This window comes from Hyposmocoma kahamanoa, unplaced genomic scaffold (genome assembly GCF_003589595.1).
Source record: "Hyposmocoma kahamanoa isolate Upper Pololo Valley unplaced genomic scaffold, ASM358959v1 182, whole genome shotgun sequence".
In the NCBI taxonomy this organism is placed as follows: domain Eukaryota; kingdom Metazoa; phylum Arthropoda; class Insecta; order Lepidoptera; family Cosmopterigidae; genus Hyposmocoma; species Hyposmocoma kahamanoa.
In genome coordinates, this window is record NW_020653713.1 from 707,536 (window position 1) to 729,050 (window position 21,515).

At 35.1% G+C, this 21,515-nt stretch overlaps 1 protein-coding gene across 1 annotated transcript; it reads right to left on the minus strand.

Annotated features, from left to right (window-relative positions):
- Positions 1 to 832: 832 nt before the first annotated feature.
- LOC113226183 (carbohydrate sulfotransferase 11) lies at positions 833 to 20,246 on the minus strand. Its single transcript, XM_026458717.1, has 4 exons — positions 19,878 to 20,246; positions 19,079 to 19,339; positions 12,197 to 12,401; positions 833 to 1,607 (listed from the first exon to the last, which is right to left on the minus strand). The coding sequence occupies exons 1-4, from the start codon at positions 20,127 to 20,129 to the stop codon at positions 1,378 to 1,380; spliced, it is 948 nt and encodes a 315-aa protein (XP_026314502.1). The 5' UTR covers positions 20,130 to 20,246; the 3' UTR covers positions 833 to 1,377.
- Between the last annotated feature and the right edge of the window lie 1,269 nt (positions 20,247 to 21,515).

Genomic DNA, 21,515 nt, shown 5'->3' on the forward strand with positions numbered 1-21,515 from the left:
CGATAGCTCTCTAAAAAAAATGCCAATCGTGAGATCCTATTGTCCTAATTAAATATTGTCATATCATATTTTGCCATAAATGTAATAGTTTAGTAAGAAAAAAATAAAATATGTATTTTTTGTATGGGACCATACCTTTGTGCCTCGTACCAGGCAGTGCCTCGTCGTTAGAATGTCTTAGTCGATAATTATATATACACGATAATTATTCATGCTCATTCATAGTTTTGTCTCTTTGATTTTTACTTAAAAATGAAAATACTTACTTAAAATATCATATTAAAAAAGAAATCTATAATTATTGTTTAACTATTTCGACGTCGAGCAGCTTACACGCCGGTTTTTATGGTGTCGCCATCACTGAGGTCCCGGGTTCGATCGGGGCTGTGTAAAAAACTTTTCTATATTGTCTCGGGTCTGGGTGTATATAGTAACGTCATTGTTTCCTATTTCCATAACACAAGTGCTTTTGCAGGGTTTTTGCATTTTCGTAAAATATTAAATAGTCATGTAGTTGTTGTCGACAAATTTTATCGATAGATTGTGAAAGTAGGTAAAATTTTGCCAAAATTGCCAAAAATTGTGAATGTTACGACGTTCTACTGATTGCTAATTGCGTTATTGTATTCTTTATTCTTATTTTGACCGTTGGTCTATTAGTATCGAAATTAAATTTTTAGTCACACGCATTCTAATAACGACAGTCGGATTTGATTATGTACACGTTAAATTCAAACGAAACTATTTAAAATATCTATTATATATTATATTTGTATTTTTTATACACATACTGCTAAATTTTGTGTATGTATGTGTCAATTTTCAGAAATTAAGTATTTTTGAAAAGCAGTGATTATATTTCAAAGTGACATTAGCTCAGTCACTAATAGTTCAATTTCTGGTTTCTAATTAAAAATTCGACTACAAGTCTACTACTGTCTAGTAAGAAACTTTGTTTGAGTGCACATCTACTAAGTACGAATTACATAAAGTATGCATTATTTGAGAATTGTTAAACATTTCTGTATGGTAGACATCGATTAGAACTTAACTTGAGTTGCACAAGATCGTTAATTAAATGTGTTATGTATTTACGTCAATAAGCTGTAATTGTAGATTTAGTAGTTGGCCATAAGTCTTATTAGGTGACAATCGCCAACAACTTAGGTGTTAAATCAAATATTTGAGATAATGCGCTTCGTTGACGAAGACTTCATTGTAGCAAAAACACGAAAGTAACATTGGTTAATATGGTCAACAAATTGTACTCTGGATTAGCAGTTCATTGTACAAAACAGCGTTACTACACTACAGCACAAAAATCTACGCATATCCCACTTCTGATTATCAGAACTGGGACATGCAACTGTATGTCTCTTATCCTAAATTGAAACCTACGATGTTGTCAATGTCATAGTTAAATATTCGGTAGTCGTGCTCATAGAGTTTGTACAAACGTCTAATAAGAGGCAGGTCTAATTGTGAATAATACTTGCGAAGTTTTTCTGAAGTTCCTGACGTGTGGTCCAGGTGAGGGAAGCGAATATGTGAAGCGTTGATTGTGTGGAGTGCCAGGAGGGAGTCGTCCAGTAGCGTTTCGTATTTGCCTGTAAAATGTAATATTGAACTTGATAAGTGATATCAATCAAAAAGTAAGTCGGTCGTAGGTACATACATCTGGTTAAAATGATCAGTACTAAGAGAATTTCTGCGTATATGCCAGCCTATTTGGTCAATCTGACAAGAACCTCGCGAATAAGTCATCGATTGCATCAACGAAAAACATAGCAGAAGATTTAAATTGTAAATAGCCATAAATGAGGCCTATTCTGGATAGATGCGTTATGGCGATTCGAGCGAATTATTTGCATATCGTTCGACAAAAAATCTTTTTAAATTTTGGGGCAGCTTCCTAGAGATATGTTGTGGAATATACATGATAAGTTGTTGTCATAATCCGATAACCTACACTATATTTTGTTTTTGTTGTCAAGCAATGTTTTCAATGTTTCGATATTAACATAATCATAACACGTAATATTAAAATTAAGTTTTGTCACAACCCTTCTCTTAAACAAGTACTCAAGAATATCAAGAATCAAAATATTTTAAGCACTCTTAATCTTCAATCTTAAAAGCCGCAACACTAATTGATTTCAATAACCTACCTAATCATTAAATGAATTAAAATTTGTTCCTTAAGTATGGTGCGCCGCGGTGATTCTACTAGACTGTACATTGACAGTTGAATATTACATCTTTCAGGTAGAGTTTAATCTAGAAAAGCTGCAGTACGTACACTTCAGTGCAAATATGCGTACACTTAAAGACATGGAACAATGTACATTTTTCAATAATTTGGACATTGTACACCTTAAGGTGCGGCCCGGCGAATAACAAGCAATCAGCAATGAGCTTGCGTCGTGTGGTGGCCATGTGGAGAGTTGTGTGGGGCAATTGCCGAAGTAGTGACGCAAGTAAACTTGTTTCTTCGAGGAAAAATAATGCGTGACGCTTCTCAAATGTGTTCATTTGGGAAAGATATCTTTTGTAAAGCTACGGCAATGAGTTATTTAAATCGATACATTTATATGTAGTGAACTGAATATTTGGTAACATACATCGACGTAAAGATCAAATAAAATCACATAATATCAAATAAAAACAACACACAATAGACATCGCATTTTTGTCGATCGAGATTATGAAATTTAAATTCAAATTCAAATTCAAAATAATCTTTATTTCATAGGTAAGCATTATTACACTTGAAATCGTCACAATGGTTAAACTCTACCGCTCATTCGTAAGGCAGATTCCCCTGAGAAGAATGAGCGAGAAACTCTAGGGGTTGCTCTTTGTAAATAACATTTACAATATATATATGTATATAAATAATATAAATATATATATATTTATTTGAAACATCAGAGATCGAGACTACCTCCATGAGCTAAACGGGTTACTACCACGGATTTTTGTCATCCAAGTACGCAGAAGTTGTATAATAACCTTTAGTATAAAGTTTTTGTTTCACTATAGTTTTAAACCTCGTGAAAAGCAAATTTTGTATATCAACCGGAATCTTGTTATAGAAGCGTATACATTGCCCCTTAAATGATTTTTTGACTTTGTGAAGACGACTATCAAGAAAAGCTATTTTATTTCTATTCCTCGTATTAATGTTATGTCTATCACTATTTTTCATAAAGAAATTACTATTCCTTTACAACAAAGAATAAACCATTACTCGCCGTTTAAGTTTATATATGACTAGTACGCAGTCGACTATTTGTCAGTTGTAAACTAAATGAAATATTCCGTCCTTTTCTTTCTGGCACCGAAAGAGTAAGATACAATGAACTGAAATTAAGCTTGGGCAATCATCAACGGAATCGACGCCATTATGATGCTTTACCAATGGATGGTCATCGTTAGCAAAAATTTTTAGACACAAGCACGTGTAATATTTAAATTCATTGTTCTGTTACACAAATGCTTTCCTTCAGTGGTTTCCCAATGTTATTGTCCCTAAATTGTTACATTATCGGACTTTATTTGCATTATGAAGCAATTTGAATTCTCAATTAGGCATTCTACGAGAATTGTACACACAAAATGGTGATGGAATGTAACTAATTACACACATTTTTTTATACCGCTGAAAAAAGAACACTCCTCTGTATAAATATTCTATAGACTACAGAAATATTTCCGCCAGAAAAAGCGACATTGCGTCTTAGGTTGGGAAATACGTATAATAGAGAATCATTATAAAACAAGTTTGATTTTATTAACATAGCATGATAAAAAATAATTTGAGACGTGATAAATTTCTTTGGATTATTATAATCCTGTGTCGTATGTTTCGTAATTTATTGTTTAATGAAATGTTTCTATGCGGCTACGGATTATACCCGGATTACGCTTGCAGTCTTGTTACTTCAACGCTATAATTTGGTGCTTCTCAAGGCGAAAGTGAATAGGCATGACATAGATGTGCATACGCCATCATCCACCTCATCGTCACTTTCCATTAGGTGACACGGAGGTCAAATTGGCACTTCATGCAACTTCTTATCGTATTAATGGCCACACACTGTAGTTCTTTGGCCACCGTGCTGAAGGTATTTGCCTATCGGCGTAAAGCCGTGTACTCATTAGCGAGTAGTAACCGTTGTATGTTGTTACAACAAATCTTAGTGTATACGTGGTTCGCGAGCTTGCCGCGAGCGAAATGCGGGCAGTTCGTAGTGAGCCGACGATAACCAGGTACTCTTTCTAGCGAGTGAATACTGTTTTACGCGTACACAGTATATTTTTAAATACAATTTAAGGTGTTATGTCATTGTATAGGATCATGTGACGCCCTGTAAGGACATGGCAAATTACAGAGGGGCATTTATAAAATATACTAACAAATTTTTATCAACAATGTCAATGCATGCATTAAATTCGTTATGATGTTAATACGTACTTAAGCTATCAATAATTGAATATTAAAAAAAATAAATAAATAAATAAAAAATAATAAAAATTAACAATTCATAAAGATATCAACATTATCATATTTATGGAATGAAAAGTATTTACAAAATAAAAATAGGTACATAATAGTCTTAATATTATTAAATAAATGTCAAAGGCAATTTCATAATATAATTTTAAATAAATTCCAGCAATGTCGTATTATTATTATTATTCCTCCAAAATTTTTATCACAGAAATATTCATTTATATTGTAATAGCATTTTTTAATTAACAGCTTTTTCAATGTTTTATCAAAGTCAGTGTCTTTTACTATGTCTCTAATGTTAATTGGTAGATTGTTGTACAATTTTATAGTCATATAATGAGGACTTGAGGCCACTAGTTGCAGATTGGTAAGGGTAGTTTCTAATTTGTGTAGATTTCGATTATTCCTTTTGTTGTATCTGTCATGTGACACTTACAGCTCGGTACTCGCCGAGTGTTGCCCAGGACGCGTCAAACGTACAGGAAGGCAATGTGGTACGTCGTGCGGAGGCTCCTTTCGTTCAGCCGTTACCACTTATAAGTACCGGCACGCTGTGATGGCCATTTTGACGTATGTCCGCTCATCAAGTTTCATATTAATTCATAACAACGTTGAAGGAGCTAATTGCCGTACATTGTTGTCAATAGTGACGTGCAGTAAAACTTATGGAATGTGTAATTTTACGACACTACTCGGCATTTGTTTTTCGAAATTCGAAATTTTTCAAAATGAAATCTAATACGATAGTCACTTATGGGATGGCTGGCTAGCACAACTTCCACCTCCTGCAAACCCGCGTCAAAACTCAATGCAAAACAAAGCAATTTCGAATTGACGATATATTAAATAAATATTTTTATTTTCGTTTTATTAAAACCTTTTAATCAGCTACCCCTTGCAATACCAATTATAAATCTAAAAACTTATAGATGCGACTCACATTCGATTTTATTTTTCTCGATAATGAATTGAGATTTGACCTCATTGACTCACCTAACGGCCATCACAGCTGCAGGTACTGTAGGGTCTGTAGGTAAAACTAATTTCATTCCACGCAAACTAATTTCATTTAAAGATAGATTTTAACGAAAAAGATTTACTACTACACTACCGGACACGTAATTGAGTCATCTTGCATTTCTATTCTTAAAGTTACAATTTGGTTACTATCGAAGAAAGTTCATAACTCAAATGTTCAACAACGACTTATGTGAATGACGCATAATAATTTTTGATCAATCAAACATTGCTTTGGGCATTTAATATTGAAAATGCAAGATGCCCTAATTACGTTGTCGGAAGTCTATTTTTTTTTAAGATACCAAATGACGGGACGAACAAGTCGTACGCCTGGAGGTAAGCCCCACGCCCGTCCACAACAGTGGCAGTGCCGTTCAGAGCTTTAAATTGGAATCATTTGATGGGCACTGACACTGCGCCCGTCACCCTGAGACTATAAGTTGTAAAGTCCCACGTGCGTGTAACTGCCTTCGTGGCCGAACGGTTACCAAGCTTGTCTGCCACGCAGACGTCCCGGGTTCGATTCCCGGGCTGGGAAAAACATTTGTACAGTTACTTCTCTAGTGAGTTTGGGTGTATTTTGTGGTAGTCTATGTATGTGTCCATAGCACCCGCGATACAGGGTTTCCCTAGTGCTAGGGGCTATGAGTGTGTGCGCGTTATTATTATTATTAATTTCACCAGCACCAAAATCAAAACATAGTAACGCTCATCATCACATTAGATGGCTTTGCGGCGATTATGCGAAAAAGAGTGGCTTCCTTGACGCGCAGAATTCGTGGTAGCGATAGCGGTAATGGCCTCCTAAGAGTCCAGGCTCCAGGGCTCTTCATGAGCTAAACTCGAATGCATATCAATAAGAAAAAAGTATAATTATTATTTGTAATATTAACCCTATTTTTAAGTGCACAATTACTAACCCTTATGGATGAATGTCCGAAATAAATGCTTTGAATTTGAATTCCTGCTTGGCGGCAGAGATAGGGTGACAGTACTAGCCTGGACGAATTCTTTCACAAAGAGATCTACTGCTACTATGTGCATAAAGTGTACAAAGATTTATTATTGTGCTTTGGTGCGAATATTAAGAATAAAGAGAGTAATTAAAAAACTTCCTTCCGGCTATCCGTAAATGTACATACTCGTACTTCCGGCGGTACATATTAACCAGCAAGTAAGATGATATTATCATTTAAAAAACTTCAAGGCACTGTTCATTGTGATACTGAATTGTAAACAATATTCATTTCTAGACTATGAGGTCAAACAAGTACGTGTATTTCATTATTTAATTTTTTTACGAAAATTTTGCTAGTTGTCTACACACAATTTAATTGAAAAACGGTAGCGATTTTTATAACTAACTGTACCCGGCGTTACCAAGCTACTGATAGAAAACTATAGACACATTTGTAATATTGATTTTATTCAATATGTTTTACTACCGACATACATTTACTTTTTGTAAAATTGCTCCACTAGTTTGTTATAATTATTAATACAAAGATCGAAGACAGAAAAATTCCATAGATTTGAAATATCGAACCTGTGTGTGTAAAACTGGCATATGATGATTATCGTAATATTATGTATCAATTCAGATTAGGATTATCGAATACCTTTTTTATATATTCCCCACACTGTTAGCACCCAAGGTTGATTGACCCATATGATAAAACGTTCCTAGCCATCGATAACCAATTAAATATTATGTCTTTCGATAAGTTATCAGTTTTTGACTGTGATTTCGCAAGTTTTCTGTTGTTATTATTACGGTTATTTACTTACCAAATAGCATGGCCTTAGACTTCCTCACTTCACTCGCTGCGGCCTCAGAGGATGTTCAAAATATACTACTCTTCTATGTAATTTATTTCATCAAACAAGAGTATTAAAATTTATCGTATGCGCTTGACCGTTTGACCTGTAACTTTTGGTGAACACGATTTGATAACATTTTCTCGATATGACCAATCCCAAAAAACATTTGATTATTAGCTATTTCTCGTATTATTTTATAACTGAAATGGTTTTATCAACAAAGCTGATTCAAGTTTGTTTAAATGTAAGTTATGATAATGTCAAACTTTAACCACCACACAATTTAGATTAATTTTTAACTCGATTTCTAGAAATTTTGATTCAACTTATTCCAACTAACGCCATTTCACTTATTTGTACCGTAAGCTGTCAGCCGTATCTCTTTAATTACGTTCAGTTTTCGGGGCAACGTCTAAATTAGAACATATTTTTGTATTGTTCGTCTGTTTGCGTCGAGCCAATTAAATACTGGAATGATTTAGGACCGTGATCAAGTGCCTTGACCGCGATATGCCATTGGATTATTTAAAGCAATTCATAGTAAAGTACTCCTCAGAATTATGAACACCTAGTAAACTACATTTGCACGGAAAATCAATGAGATAATTGTCAATATTTCTGCCGTCCTTGTCGTAAACAACGGATTTGCATTTTGGTAACTTTGTAGAAATCGTTTCGTTGATTCCAGATTTACGTTAATAACGCCATTTCGCTAAATATGTCGATTATGTTAGTTATGATAGATTTCATTACGTATTTATTATATGGACACAAACACATAACAATCAAATTACATTGATAAGTTAAATATGATATTAGTTCTGTATCACATTGTAAGCTAACTTATGTTGACACGTCATTAAAAAGTAACAAGAAAGATCTTACTGTTCATAATTTGGTAATAATTTACTTAATGTACTTATTTACTAAATACAAAAGCGACATGGGTTTGTGTAAATGTGAACCTGTGTAAGTGCTAGGCGAACTACTACTCCTTTAAATAAGTTTTTAACCGACTTCAAAAAAAGAAGGAGGATCTCAATTCCACTGTATTTTTATGTAGGTATGTTTAAGCGATAATTTCGGCGTTTGTGAATCAATTTTAATGATTATTTGTTTGTTGAAAAGAGAGTTTCTCAGTATTGGTCCCATTTAAATTTAAAAAAAAATTCCATCTCTAAAGATGGCAAACTAGGGGATGAATCCGGTTTCGCGCATTTTCCGGTAACCGATTTCGATTAAACTTAGCAAATACTCATATTATTCTACGAACTTTTGAGGTCGGTCTTTTAATAGGTGCTCTGTACTGAGATTATTCATATGTTTCATGTATTGACGCATTACATGATACCTAAGTGTGTACTTGATACGACAAAACGACAATTAGTTTTATAAGTAGAAAAGCAAACAGATTACGAAGATACAATCACGTGCATTATAATTATACAACATTATACACGTAGCCAATTAAAACTCGCTTTTCCCAGACCGTATAAACTGAAGTCCGTATAAATAAAATATAATACAAAAATTAAAAAACCTTTGGCCACATTTGATTAGGCTTAATTCACATTGCTACGGGACGAAATGGTAGCGTACTTTTGTGACAAAATTGAACATAACACAATGAACTTTAGGTATGTTTATTGAACAAAGTATAAGCTAGATAAGACAGGGTAGCTGCGGGAATTCTCTACTCTGCGCGCGAATTCGCCGGAAGATGCGTAAACTGTTCTTTGACTCGTATCCAATTTGTACGTTCCACACACAGAATATGCCTTTTTTCCGTGGTGATTACAAAACTGACATAACGTTTTCACATTATACTATGCTTACATGTAAATGGAGCCTTATAAAAATCTTTGTACTTGCGTGTAGTGGTTTTACAAACAAGATATGTAAAGAAATAAACTATGGCACGGTTATTACACGAACTCACCATGGGAAAGTTAGTAAATCTGCGATCTTTACATTACGGTTTTAGCCAGATTATAACGAGAAACTTTCTAACAGTAAAGACGATTTTTAGAGTGCCTGTACATCAACTTATGCTCTACTGTCATTCGTACAGGTAAAGCGAGAGCGAATATAGGGCGATGACGTTTGAATACCGGATATGAGGCGGATCTAGAGAGCCGCAGAAACGAGGTGTCCATAATAAAATGTTACACTACATTGCTGCACAACTAGTGACGTGCTAGTGATCTTATATGTACAGTCAACACGTCGTCAAGCTTAACATTTTCTAACGACTTTGGAACGTTCTCATCGCAAGCGGCATAGAGTTGATTTTAAGTCTTAATGTCAAGATTAACGTGCTCTCGATCGTGTACACAGACGTTGCAAAAAACGGATAATTTACTTTTCGACCACGGTGTGAACTTTCTTACCGCTTTGACTAAACGGCACAGATTTTTTTTATAGTACCAGGTGACGGGGTGAACAAGTCGTGCGCCTGGTGGTGGTGGTGGTGGTAGTGACACGCCTCTTCATAGCAGTTCTAGTGCCACTCAGAACTTTAAATCGCAAAGACTGGAGGGGCACTCTGAGACTTAAGTCGACAAGTTCCATGTGCTTGCAATTTCACCAGCACCCTCACTCTTCAAAACCAGAACGTAGTATTGTTTACATTACTGCTTGATGGCAGAAACAGGTAATACGGTGGACGAACTCTATCACAAGGAGCTCTACTGCTGCTAAAAATGGTGGTGAGAGTGGGTTCTTGGTGTTCTTTCGATTAGCTATTTGTCACTTGTGAACGACGTGATCAGATGTGTAATAAAAAAGTCAGATCAGATCAGAGAAAGCTTGTCACACCATAAAATGGCATTTGCGCAACTTAGATAGATTTTTATTATCAATATTCGTGCAGTCAATAAAATAAATCAATGTTACATATCGAGAACGTAAAGTTTACTTTAGCGTTATTATAATATATAAAATATAATAAAAAGGACTTTATTTATCTACATATCGTTATGAAAAGTTGTGCCTTAAGCTGTTTTAAGATCTACCCTTTCAATTAAATTATGTACACTTTATGGCAGGAGCTACATGCATGTGTTTTGACTAGCTCCGATAAAACTATCCAAGAACAGTAAATATAATTGAAAGCGATAACAACATTGTCACAACGCATAATGGTACCCGTGTTACTTAAAATTAATTCCAATTCAAAATATTCCACTTTGAACTTTATAATCATTGAACTTACAAATAAATGGACTACGGGTCTAATACAAAAACCACGAAAAAAATGTCCCAAGTCAACCTATTTAAACGTAGTGACATGTAAAGGAATATGAAGAAGCTAAAACGTTGAATTTAAATTGTAATATCATCGCAGTACTGTCTAATTTTGTTTGCTTCGCTATCAGTCGAACAAACGAAGACTAAAGCGTGAATGACGCTCTGTATACGATTTTAACGCCCTATAAGTTCGGACACTTTTTAGCGCGAACCCGATGTCCATATAATTGTAAGTCAATGTTTATAATCGAATTTTTAATTAGAGTTAACAAACTGTCAGCTTCTAATGTCACTTTGAAAAATAATGTTGCCATGTTTATTGTATGAAAACGTGTTTGATTCAATTTTCAATTACTCACTGATGCGCAGAATCGGTTAAAAAGTCAAAGGTGTTTGACTATAAATCTAAAATAGTTTCTATTATCAAATTTTTTAATTATAAATTAATACTACAATTTATATTAAAATATATACGTCGGAGCCAAGTTATTCCTTCAAACGCGATGTAACAGAATGCGGTTTATTGTTTACGTGTTGTGCCTTAGGAAAGGATAAATCTTAGCTAATACTATTACATATTGTTTTCTAATGTTTAGAAAAGCTAAGTTGTCTACGAAACAAACTAACCAGTTTCGATCGTGGAATTTTGCTTATAAATGTCACGTGAGTATGGCAGTTCAAATTGGGTGAGGTCGCAGAGGGGGAGGCGCAGGGGTCATTTGAATTTGTTTAGTCTGACCAGTCATCTGACGTGGTACTAGACATGATGGTCATTGGCAAAGTTTCCCAAACAAGGAGTGACGTGGATGGTCAATGTTTAATAAATAAGCGAGCATTGACAAGAGGAGCTTTTTGGTGTGAGTTACTTGGAAAGGGAACAAGCGCGGCCGGTCTTTGTGAATTTGCCATTGTGATCTTACATTTAAATTTGAATTTTACATTTAAAATCCGTTTTAACCTGACTCGCCTTTTGTACTTTCGGACTAAACTGTGAAAAGTGAATAAACAAATTAATTGCAATCAACGTTGTTATTTTATCCTCCAGCTTAACGAAATGATAATGAAGAGTGAATAGCCAGTTACAAAATAATTACTGACTAAATCAGTGATAAGTACTTCCCACGGTCATACTCTACATATAATGTATAATGTACCATCTGAGTGAGTCAGGGAAATCAATCGTTTAAGATGACATTATTACTATTTCTATTACCTCAAAAACTACCACTGAACGTACGTCAGTCAGTTATAGTCATCTCTAATTAAAGATGTGAATATAGACAGGGAGGGAACAGTAACCTCCCAAATGTCAAGTCTCGTATATTCATTTCCTGAACGTCTAGTTGCTGCACGTTGAATTCCTTGAATTTGCGTTTATATGACTTCTGAGCTCTAAAGTGACGAGTAATAATGGATAATAACAATAAGAAAAAGCGTGACCATCCCATCACATCATTCATGGATGAGAGGAACGGGCTGTAGTCCCCCTGGCCACGCTAGGCTTGGGGTTCATATACATAATTGGGTTTATTTCACTGATACAAGCAGATGAACTGAACTTCACGATGTTTTTTCTTAAGACGGACTTACCAACTAAAGTGTACTTGATGTGACAAGGGTGGCACAAGCTGGTAATAGGGCGCCAATGCTCGTTGCTGACCACGTCGGCCAGCTCTTTGGACTGGTTTGTGAGGAAGAGCGCAAACTCTTTGAAGGAGACGTCATGGCCCAGCGCGAGAGACTCGTTCGTCGGGTTCTCACGAAACGCCTTCACGATGCGACGGCCTACGCGGTCCTGGAATTAGTTGGGAACGTTATATATACTCTATTCGCAGTATCTTATAGTTAATACATACTAACATATCAGAATATACAATTATGAAATTTATAAGTGTACCCATTTCTCTTTCCAATAAATATAGCTTTATTTATAATGCTTTGTAGGTACTATACTTAATTACTTCTGAAATTTTATTTTTATTTTACGATGTATTTAAACCCCGACACAAAACGGGGGTAATCATAACTTTGAAGCCTATGTTTGTGTACCAGTGTGTCTGTCGGTTTGTGGCGTTGTTCCCAAACGGTAAGACAGATTTTTCATGCGGTTTATTATTTGAAAGCAAATTTCATCGAGAAGGTTCTCAGCTATGTTTGAACATCTGTTCAGCTGTTCAATGATCATCAGCTCTCTTCCCGGTTAGAGTAGGGATCTCGGTGACAAAATGAATGTAATTGAATTTTGTTTCCACTTCTTACATAGACTTGATACTTCGTATACTATGGTAAGTCGACCACATTACAAAATTATTGTAACATTGTCTGCAGACTACTCGTCTCCTCTACAACTACAGCAGAACTATCATATTTAGGCTCGTTGGATTGGCCTCAATGACACAATTTTGTGTCGGGATTTTTTGAATTTTAATTTGATTCGATGTATTTAGCTATTACGTATTAGTTAGAAGTTAGAAGCTTAGAATTGTAATTGCCACCGCTCGTTAGTTGCTTTTTATTTGTTGCCTTTTTGCTGAAGATAACGTTATTATAGTGTAGTGCCCAAGTTATTTCACTATGGTACGATTTATGTATTGTCGATGGTTCCGACATACAGCGTTGATTCAAACCTTAGTGGTTTCGAAATGTTATAATAATTGTGTGTAATGTAATGAATTGATTGGTAAAAAATAGTTATACAGGAGCGAGACCTGATACAAGAACTTTCGTACCTAAAAGAGGTTTAAACTTGACTGTAATTTTGTTTAGACAGATAGATATACTCACACACATGAACAAAAACAGTACATAGAGAGCTTAAAACTAATGTGGGCAAAGGCGGCCTTACCGCTAAGAGCGATCTCTTCCAGACAACCTTTGAGATATAGGAAAATTTGAATTGTATAGACAAACAATAACTAACATTATATTTTATCAAATAATAAGTAACGATACAGTATAGGTACCTACACGTGTATTAGTATATATAAATATATCTAAATAAACATACACTTATTAATAAATATATACACGATACAGACTAGGGGTCGTATTCTAGAACTCTATTCAATGCTCAAGTCAGGATTGCACTGGCAACACAAGCACTGGAAATACGACCCTAATGGCAGTGACTTCAGTATGATATCAAGTGCTTTAAACCATACTCAAATCCTAACTTGAGCATTGAGTAGAGTTCTAGAATACGACTCTAGGACAGTGTCAGAAGATATTTACTCAATCCAGTTTTTAAAATAGAAAGCGACTTTGAACGTCGGATTTCAGACGGGAGTTCATTCCATAGTTGTGCGCTTTAATCGTAAAAAAGTTTTTGAAATACCCCGAGCGAGTGAAAGGTGGTTTTAGATTTGAGACAAATATATTTTTTCTTTAATACAATGTTCTTGTGAATGAGTTCGTCCAGAGTAGTACCACCTTACATATTTGCGGCGCCAAGCAGTAATGTCAGCATTACTGTGTCCCGGTTTTGAAGAGTAAGGGTGCTGGTGAAATTACAGGCACATTGGACTTTTATTATTATTATTAAAATTTTTACAAAAATAAATCTTATAAATAAAAACAAAGCGGTACAACAAAAACCTGAGTAGGTTTATCAAACTTGTCAACTTATGTCCTGAAATCTTTGCGATTTAAAGCTCTGAGTGGCACTGCAACTGTTATGGACAGGCGTGTAGATTAACATCAGGCGCACAACTTGATCGTCCCGTTGATATTAACAAAAAGGGCTCTTAATGTAATACATAAAATGCACTTGCGATCTGCTGTGGAAGTCGCTGAATCGACTTCGCACGCTGCAGAGACAAGATGTGTAAATAGAAGTTCAGGGACAACAGTATAACCAACGTGACTACGGTCACGGTCAATGCAGCACTTGCTCGTGCGCCCCTTACAGGGAAATTTTCAATAGGCACTGCCCCACACAGCGCAAGGCCAACATACAACTCAAAGTTAATATATTCCTATAATAAAATTAGCACCGATACGCTAATAATAAGAAGCAGCCGCACGAGGTAAAGTCGATTGTAAAGTTGATGAGCACAAAACCAGAGAATGAATCACTGTAAAGTTTAAATGAGGCAATCCCAAATGAAACACGCAGTCGAAGATTCCAGTTTTGAGATATATGAAGATAAAAACTTTCCTTTTAATTTAATGGAAACAATAATTTAGGTTTTAAACAGAATTTTACGAAATTAAAAATATAATGAATGAATGAATGAAATATTTTTTATAGTACCTACACAAAATTACAGTTAAAACACACAACTGCAAGTTTTGTATTTGTTTTGTTGCTATGTAGCAATTACTTCCAGGCAACCTTAGGATTTACAAAAGGGGTGCAACCACAAAATGTCATCATAAGTACCCAGCATAATAAGTATTAATAATTTTAATAACGTGCCAGACAACCGCAGCGATTGCCTGGTCTCAAACTTTGGAATTTTCTGTACTGTGAGTACCAGAACAAAGGAATTCACTTCGGGGCAAGTGTCCAGAACGCTTAGACCAGAACCAATATAGAAAAGTTAATTTTCAAATTCGTCCCACCGGGAATTAGATCCGAGACCTCGCCGTACACAATGCAAACCTTTTCGGTCACCGAAATTGTCAGAATTATGAATTCAGATGGATTATATTGAAATTTATTTGAAAATATTTGAAATTAATGTGATTTGCGATAAAACGGTGCACTTTTAATATAAAAAAGTGTTTATTATATTGTATGGATGTTAATCCTTAAGGTGTATGTTATACGGGTCACGTGGCCTGATTAAATAAATAAATACAATAAAAGGCGACAATTTCAACTTTATGCGTCAGGTTTCGCTTGTGATTTCGCACTTGGTTAGATGAATTAATAACCATAATTAAATTTGCGTATCGAACTAGTAAAGTCGCTGTTATGGACTTTAAACGACCCAGTTTTTCTTGAATCGGTGCAAAATGGTATTTAATCGACGTTTGTTGATTGTCCCGGTGTATTTTTTATACATCTACACTGGTTTAAGTGCAGACCATAGCTTTAGTTGGCATATACTTTAGTATATTATATATATATATTAGACAACATCACATACGTTGCTCTGATCCCAAAATAAGTAGCTAAGGCACTTGTGTTATGGAATTTGAAAACAACGACGGTAGTACAAACACCCAGACCCGAGATAATATAGAAAAGTTAATTTTCTACACTGATCCGACCGGGGATCGAACCTGGGACCTCAGAGATGGCCGTGAAAACCGGTGTGCAAGCCACTCGACCGCAGAGGCCGTCACTATCACTAAATCTATGGTGATTTCTTCCTTCCACCATTAAAGTTAATGATCTCAGTACAAAGTACTAAAATAACCGACCTCAAAAGTCACTCATCCCCAAGTTTGCCACCCTTAAAGGTGGAATATTATCTTCAAATTTAAATGGACCTCTACTGACATACCCTCTTTACAAAAAAAACATACAGCCTAATTGAGAACCTCCTTTTTTTGAAGTCAGTTCAAAATAATAGATGACACTGAGTAATGCGAGAATTAAAATACATATCTGCAAACTTTATGTTATTCAAATGAGACTAGTTAAACTTTTCAAAAGTTGCGTCAGGTAAATAGTTAGTTTTTAGTAGGCCATACAAATATTTCTCCCGGCCCGGGAATCGAACCCGGGATCTCTGCGTGGCAGTCCATCATGGTAGCCGTTCGGCCAGAGAGGCAGTTAATTGTAAATAATTATAATTGCAATCGAAGTGGTTTGCAAGCTAAGTGCAGGCGCTCTTTGCAATTACTCAACACTGCAGCTATTTTTATAAGTTATTGTCTGTAAAGCATTTCCGGTGATTACGCTCACAGTTCGTAGTTTTAAAAATCTACAGTTTTAATTTACAAGCTGGACTGGTGTTGATTAATTTTTTTTTTAATTTTAATTATATAATAATTTTAATTTTAATTATGTCCCTCTGCTGGGTAAAGGTTGATTAATATAAAAATAAAAAAATACATCAATCTCGTCTGTGTATGTGATTTGATGTAGGATGCTGCTAAGAAAGATTGGAAAACTATGATCTGTGTGCATGATTGCGATCTATTTTCTTAGAAAAGTTCGTTCAGTTGTGTATGATGTTTCTAAAACATTGTTTGCTGGTCTTTGTTGACTGGCATTTCTCTTTTCATTGAATAAACGGTCTTTGTACATTTTTTTTGTGTCGCAACAACTTTATGTCCATATGCTGAGGTCGTGTCAATGAACTTCGAATATTGCATCAAAAGTACTTTCCTTTGCACGGGCACCAACTATACACAGTATGATAAAATACTGATCGACATTTTCTGCAGACGTGGCGATGTATAGAAGTGTCGATAGACATTATGTACAACTTCGTTTATTCACTGTATGTTATCACCTCTTAAGGTATTTTCATAATCTCGTACGTCATAAATATGCTTTACAAAAATTTTAAAACTCGTGTTTTGTAACCACGTTACGTTCTTTTATGTGGTTTTTGTGACATCTAATGTATTATAATCGGTTTCCACGTGGTGGTATTTAGGCCAGTGTTGGAAATTCCACTTAAATATTAAATGATGATATCATACTTTTCATTTATCTTATGCATCGAGGTGTGCAATTATAGCTAGATTTAACACGCAGTTCATAAAGGAGTGTACTGGAGGTCGCAATATCATGGTAACGTTTATATCAGATGTTGTTTATGATGTTCAGCTTCTCCTATAAGTTTACCTTTCAGATGCTGCACTTTCTGTTGTTATAAGATGTATAAATGAAATTGAAGTAAAATAAAGACTGATATTTCTGGTTATTGACTTCTTGACACCGCTTGTTGAGAGCGTTGACTACAGTTTGGACGTAAGATCATTTTTCGCTTAAGCTTAGCGATGTTTTATTTCATGAAAAATACGTAATAATGCGTTGGAACGTGTTTGGAACCCGCTAGCGCATTAAATAGCTGTCATTTTGAAGTGTAGTATTGATTATGATCCACAAGCTCCCATTTTTCAGAGATATATTTGGGATGTATTTTAGACAGCGCGATGTAGGGCTTGCAAATAGCATTTTGGTTTGGTAATAAGTTGAATTAGTTCCCGTGCGAGAAATTCAGCATTCCAATTAAATTTGGGAGCCTCCTCTTTCTTTTGTATACTCCTCTTCCTTTAGGTATAATCTTCGTTTTATATCACCGTACTTGCTTTAGCTTTGTTTTTTATTTTAAACTTTGACAGCAAAGATTGTCTTGTACTTTTTGCAACGGGATATTATGATGCTGCGAGAAAACAGGCCATATTGGTCAAGAGACACGTCGTTAATCGACCTGAAATTCTTATCTTTTTTGTAGTTAGAACACAATTCACCCATGTTAACTGAACGGTGTGTTCCTCCATTTATTCGCTCTTGTAGTCGCTATTCGGAAGAATTAGTTGGAAGGTTGTTACGTGTGTCCTTTACACACAGCTGTGCTTCTATATATTCGACTGTGACACCATAGGCTGTGTTCATTTAAAATAACACGGTCTACCGTGCGTGCAAGGTTTATTTATAATAACGATCGTACGAGTTGATTTGTCATGGTTTAAACTAATCGGAGAGGACTGGTGGACTATCACTCTTTACTTAATATAACTTCTGTACTGTAATGTTGAGATAATAAATTATTATGTTATAGATTTCAATCTCGCAATTGTAAACAATTAATAGTTTAGATCAGTTGAGGAAAATAACACATTCCCGTGACTCAAAGCACTTTAGCTGACAATACAAACAGATTATTTGTACAGTCGGTGCCCTCCCTTAGGTATACTAAGTGCTGTACAAAATATTGTAATTATAATATATAATTATAAAGCACTTAGTACAAATAGTGGATACCTAAGTGAGGGCGCCGCGCCGACCCTACGTCTGTACCAAGTTTGCCTCATCTACGTAAAAAGTCTCATTATGATTTCTAGACCGTTCAACCTTTTTGTTGAGATACACATAATGATTTTTGAATACACAAATCTGTGTGCGTATTGCAGAAGACTTTTTTGTAACAATAATAGCTCAGCGCGCTGTGTGGAGATCTTGGCGAGATGGAATAGGTATCGGCGAGTGTGTGAGGTTTTTATGGCATTATAGTGCCAATGCGCTTACATAAGTTGGTCAATAAAAAGATCGAAAAGTCAACAGTCCCCAACGAGAACGAATTGTTGGTCAATTAACCAATCAATCACAAGGCCACAATTTGGACGAACAAATGCAAATAAATGTACCATTTATGTGTTATGCAGGAGATTAACAATTATTTGAGCAATTATCTTAGCAATTATTCAACTTTTTTACTGGTAACGACTTTTTTTTCAGGCATACGAAAGTACCTGGTTTAAATACATCAACAGAGCGCTTATAAGTACCTATGTGGTTGTAAAATTTAACAGACAACTAAAAACTAACTGAAGGATTAAACTTACTTGAAAATACTTGGCACTCTGACTTTCGCCCTCCAATTTATTTCTATAAGCTGACAACAGTCTTTCAAACGGATTTCTGACTATAATCATTTTGTGATAAGTGTCCAGCATGAAGTCTCTCTCTGTCTTGTTCACGGAGTCTAAACTTCGGAACAGTCCACGCTCGTGGACTTCGTTGGCGGGGACGGATAGGACATCAGTGTTATTCTTCCATCTGCCACTCAGGATCGTGAGTATTCTCTTCCAATTAGTACAGGCCACCTAGAGATCGGTATTTTTTTTATTTGGAATTAAAAAGTTCCTAAAGTGATAAAAAAATAAAAAGTACAATATTTTAGAGTATTGTGTAGAACATTTCGCTGGCTTTCTAGAATAGGGGTGTCTATTCTAGAAAATATATATAAGCTGTTGCAACGCGGCTGACAGCGGCTGATTTGAACGCGCCCTTATTCTTACGAATCACGTAAACGCCCAAAGCAATATAATATTATATTGGGTCTTAGGACTACATATTTAGATTTAAGTCACTATTGTTGAAAAACAGCATAATGTACTACTAAAATAAATCCACATTACACTAACTAAATATTTACACAATTTTGTTGTTTACAAACATCATTAGTATTATCATAAATATGGTTTTCCCAACCTGATAAATTGACCTATTATAATAAACTAATCACCGTACCAAGAGATTTACTTGGGAAATATCATAAGGCGTTCATCTAAATCATACATATTGACGCAAAATGAACTTGCTAACCTAAACCGAGAAACTGGTTGGCCTTGGCAGTCTCACCTTTGGCACGTAACAATATAAAAGTTTGTGCTCATCGTCCACAAGAATGTGCTCCAACTCGGTAGGCTGCAGGTCCTCCAGGGAATAGCTCGGCGGGAAATGTGCACACGCCTGTTGAATCAATTCCTGCCGGCCCAAGTTCAAGGACTGGGTTAACTCCAACGAATGTCCCGATTCCTCAACATCATTAACGTGCCCGCAAACGAACAAAACGCACATCAACAACACACAATTCGTATCCCTGACACGCATCTTTGGCCATTTAAAATCTCAAAACGTATAAAAGTTAGAAACTTTCTTTCGCAAATCACAACTTTTTAGGACGCGAGCTATCACACTGAAAACTCGGATAGTTTAACAATAATTTACTTGAATATTGCTCGTATTTAATCATTGAGTAAAGTTTAAGTGATTGTATTGGCACTTTGCTTAAAAAAATAATTGTGCTTCCATGTTTTTGTAACGAAAATAATGTACGTTCACGGAACACACATCCACCACCTCCGCCACTGACACAACAACTGACTGAATGAAAATAGAGTTGCTCCGACGACTACGAAGTTGCTCTGTTGACAGCGAGAGTTGCAGATGCGGGGATAAATCGATACGAATATTATCTACTGATGAGCTATCAATTAATATTTGTTTGTACGTAAGTAGTACTGTTCAATGTAATGATAAAATAATAAATGTAGCAACAACAACAGATGCTCTGAGTGTTATATAAAAACGAACCTGTGAGAAGAATTTATCAATGTTTAAGTAAATAATAAAACAAAGAGTAGCACAACATCTTTAATGAATTATCGTTATAGTTGTTATCTAAGACATAAGATGTAACGGCTTATTCCAATTCATCGTCATTTAAACTTTAGAACTTAGATGTCAAAAAATTAAAGTTTATGCTTGTTAGTCATAGTAGTCATAGTAGGTTTCGCGTTTAAGTTTTATTTTTATTTACATTTTTTTGTAACAGCCGTGACATTTATAACCACATTAAATAATTGAAATATGACTTTCGAGTCTCTAGACATTAACAATGCAGTGCATCTAAAATGTAATTGATTAAAAATATATATGGCCTAAAAGTCTTTTCTTAGAGGAGATCCATACGCAAAATATGTAAATTGATGCTTATAGGCATAGCTTTTATCCAGATAAATAACAAGAGGCAGTGTCTAGTATGAGTTAAAGATATTTTTGTAGATAAAGCGAAATAGGGCAACATAAAGTCGAAGGTCTCCTTAATAGAATATGCCATTTTTTCACAATCACGAGTACGTTTCTAACCTTGAGGATGGAAAAAAAAAATTATATACCTATAATATTAAAAAAAAATATGTAAAAATATTCGAATGAACTTTAAAACGCTTTTGCAGCCAGTTCAATTTATTACGATCTTCAATAGTAATCGAATGGAAATTTTAATTGAACGTATTAATTTTAGTTGGCAGGATAATCAACATGTGTATCTACTTGAAAATCATTGAGGGATCATGACATGTAATTACGGTAAAAACAATGAATGTATCCTAAGTCATACGATGGTATGTTATGCATAATGAGGGCTCTTAAAGTCGAGGACCAGCACGAGACTAAGACCTAATTATGTAATGATTGAATATCATGATACGCATG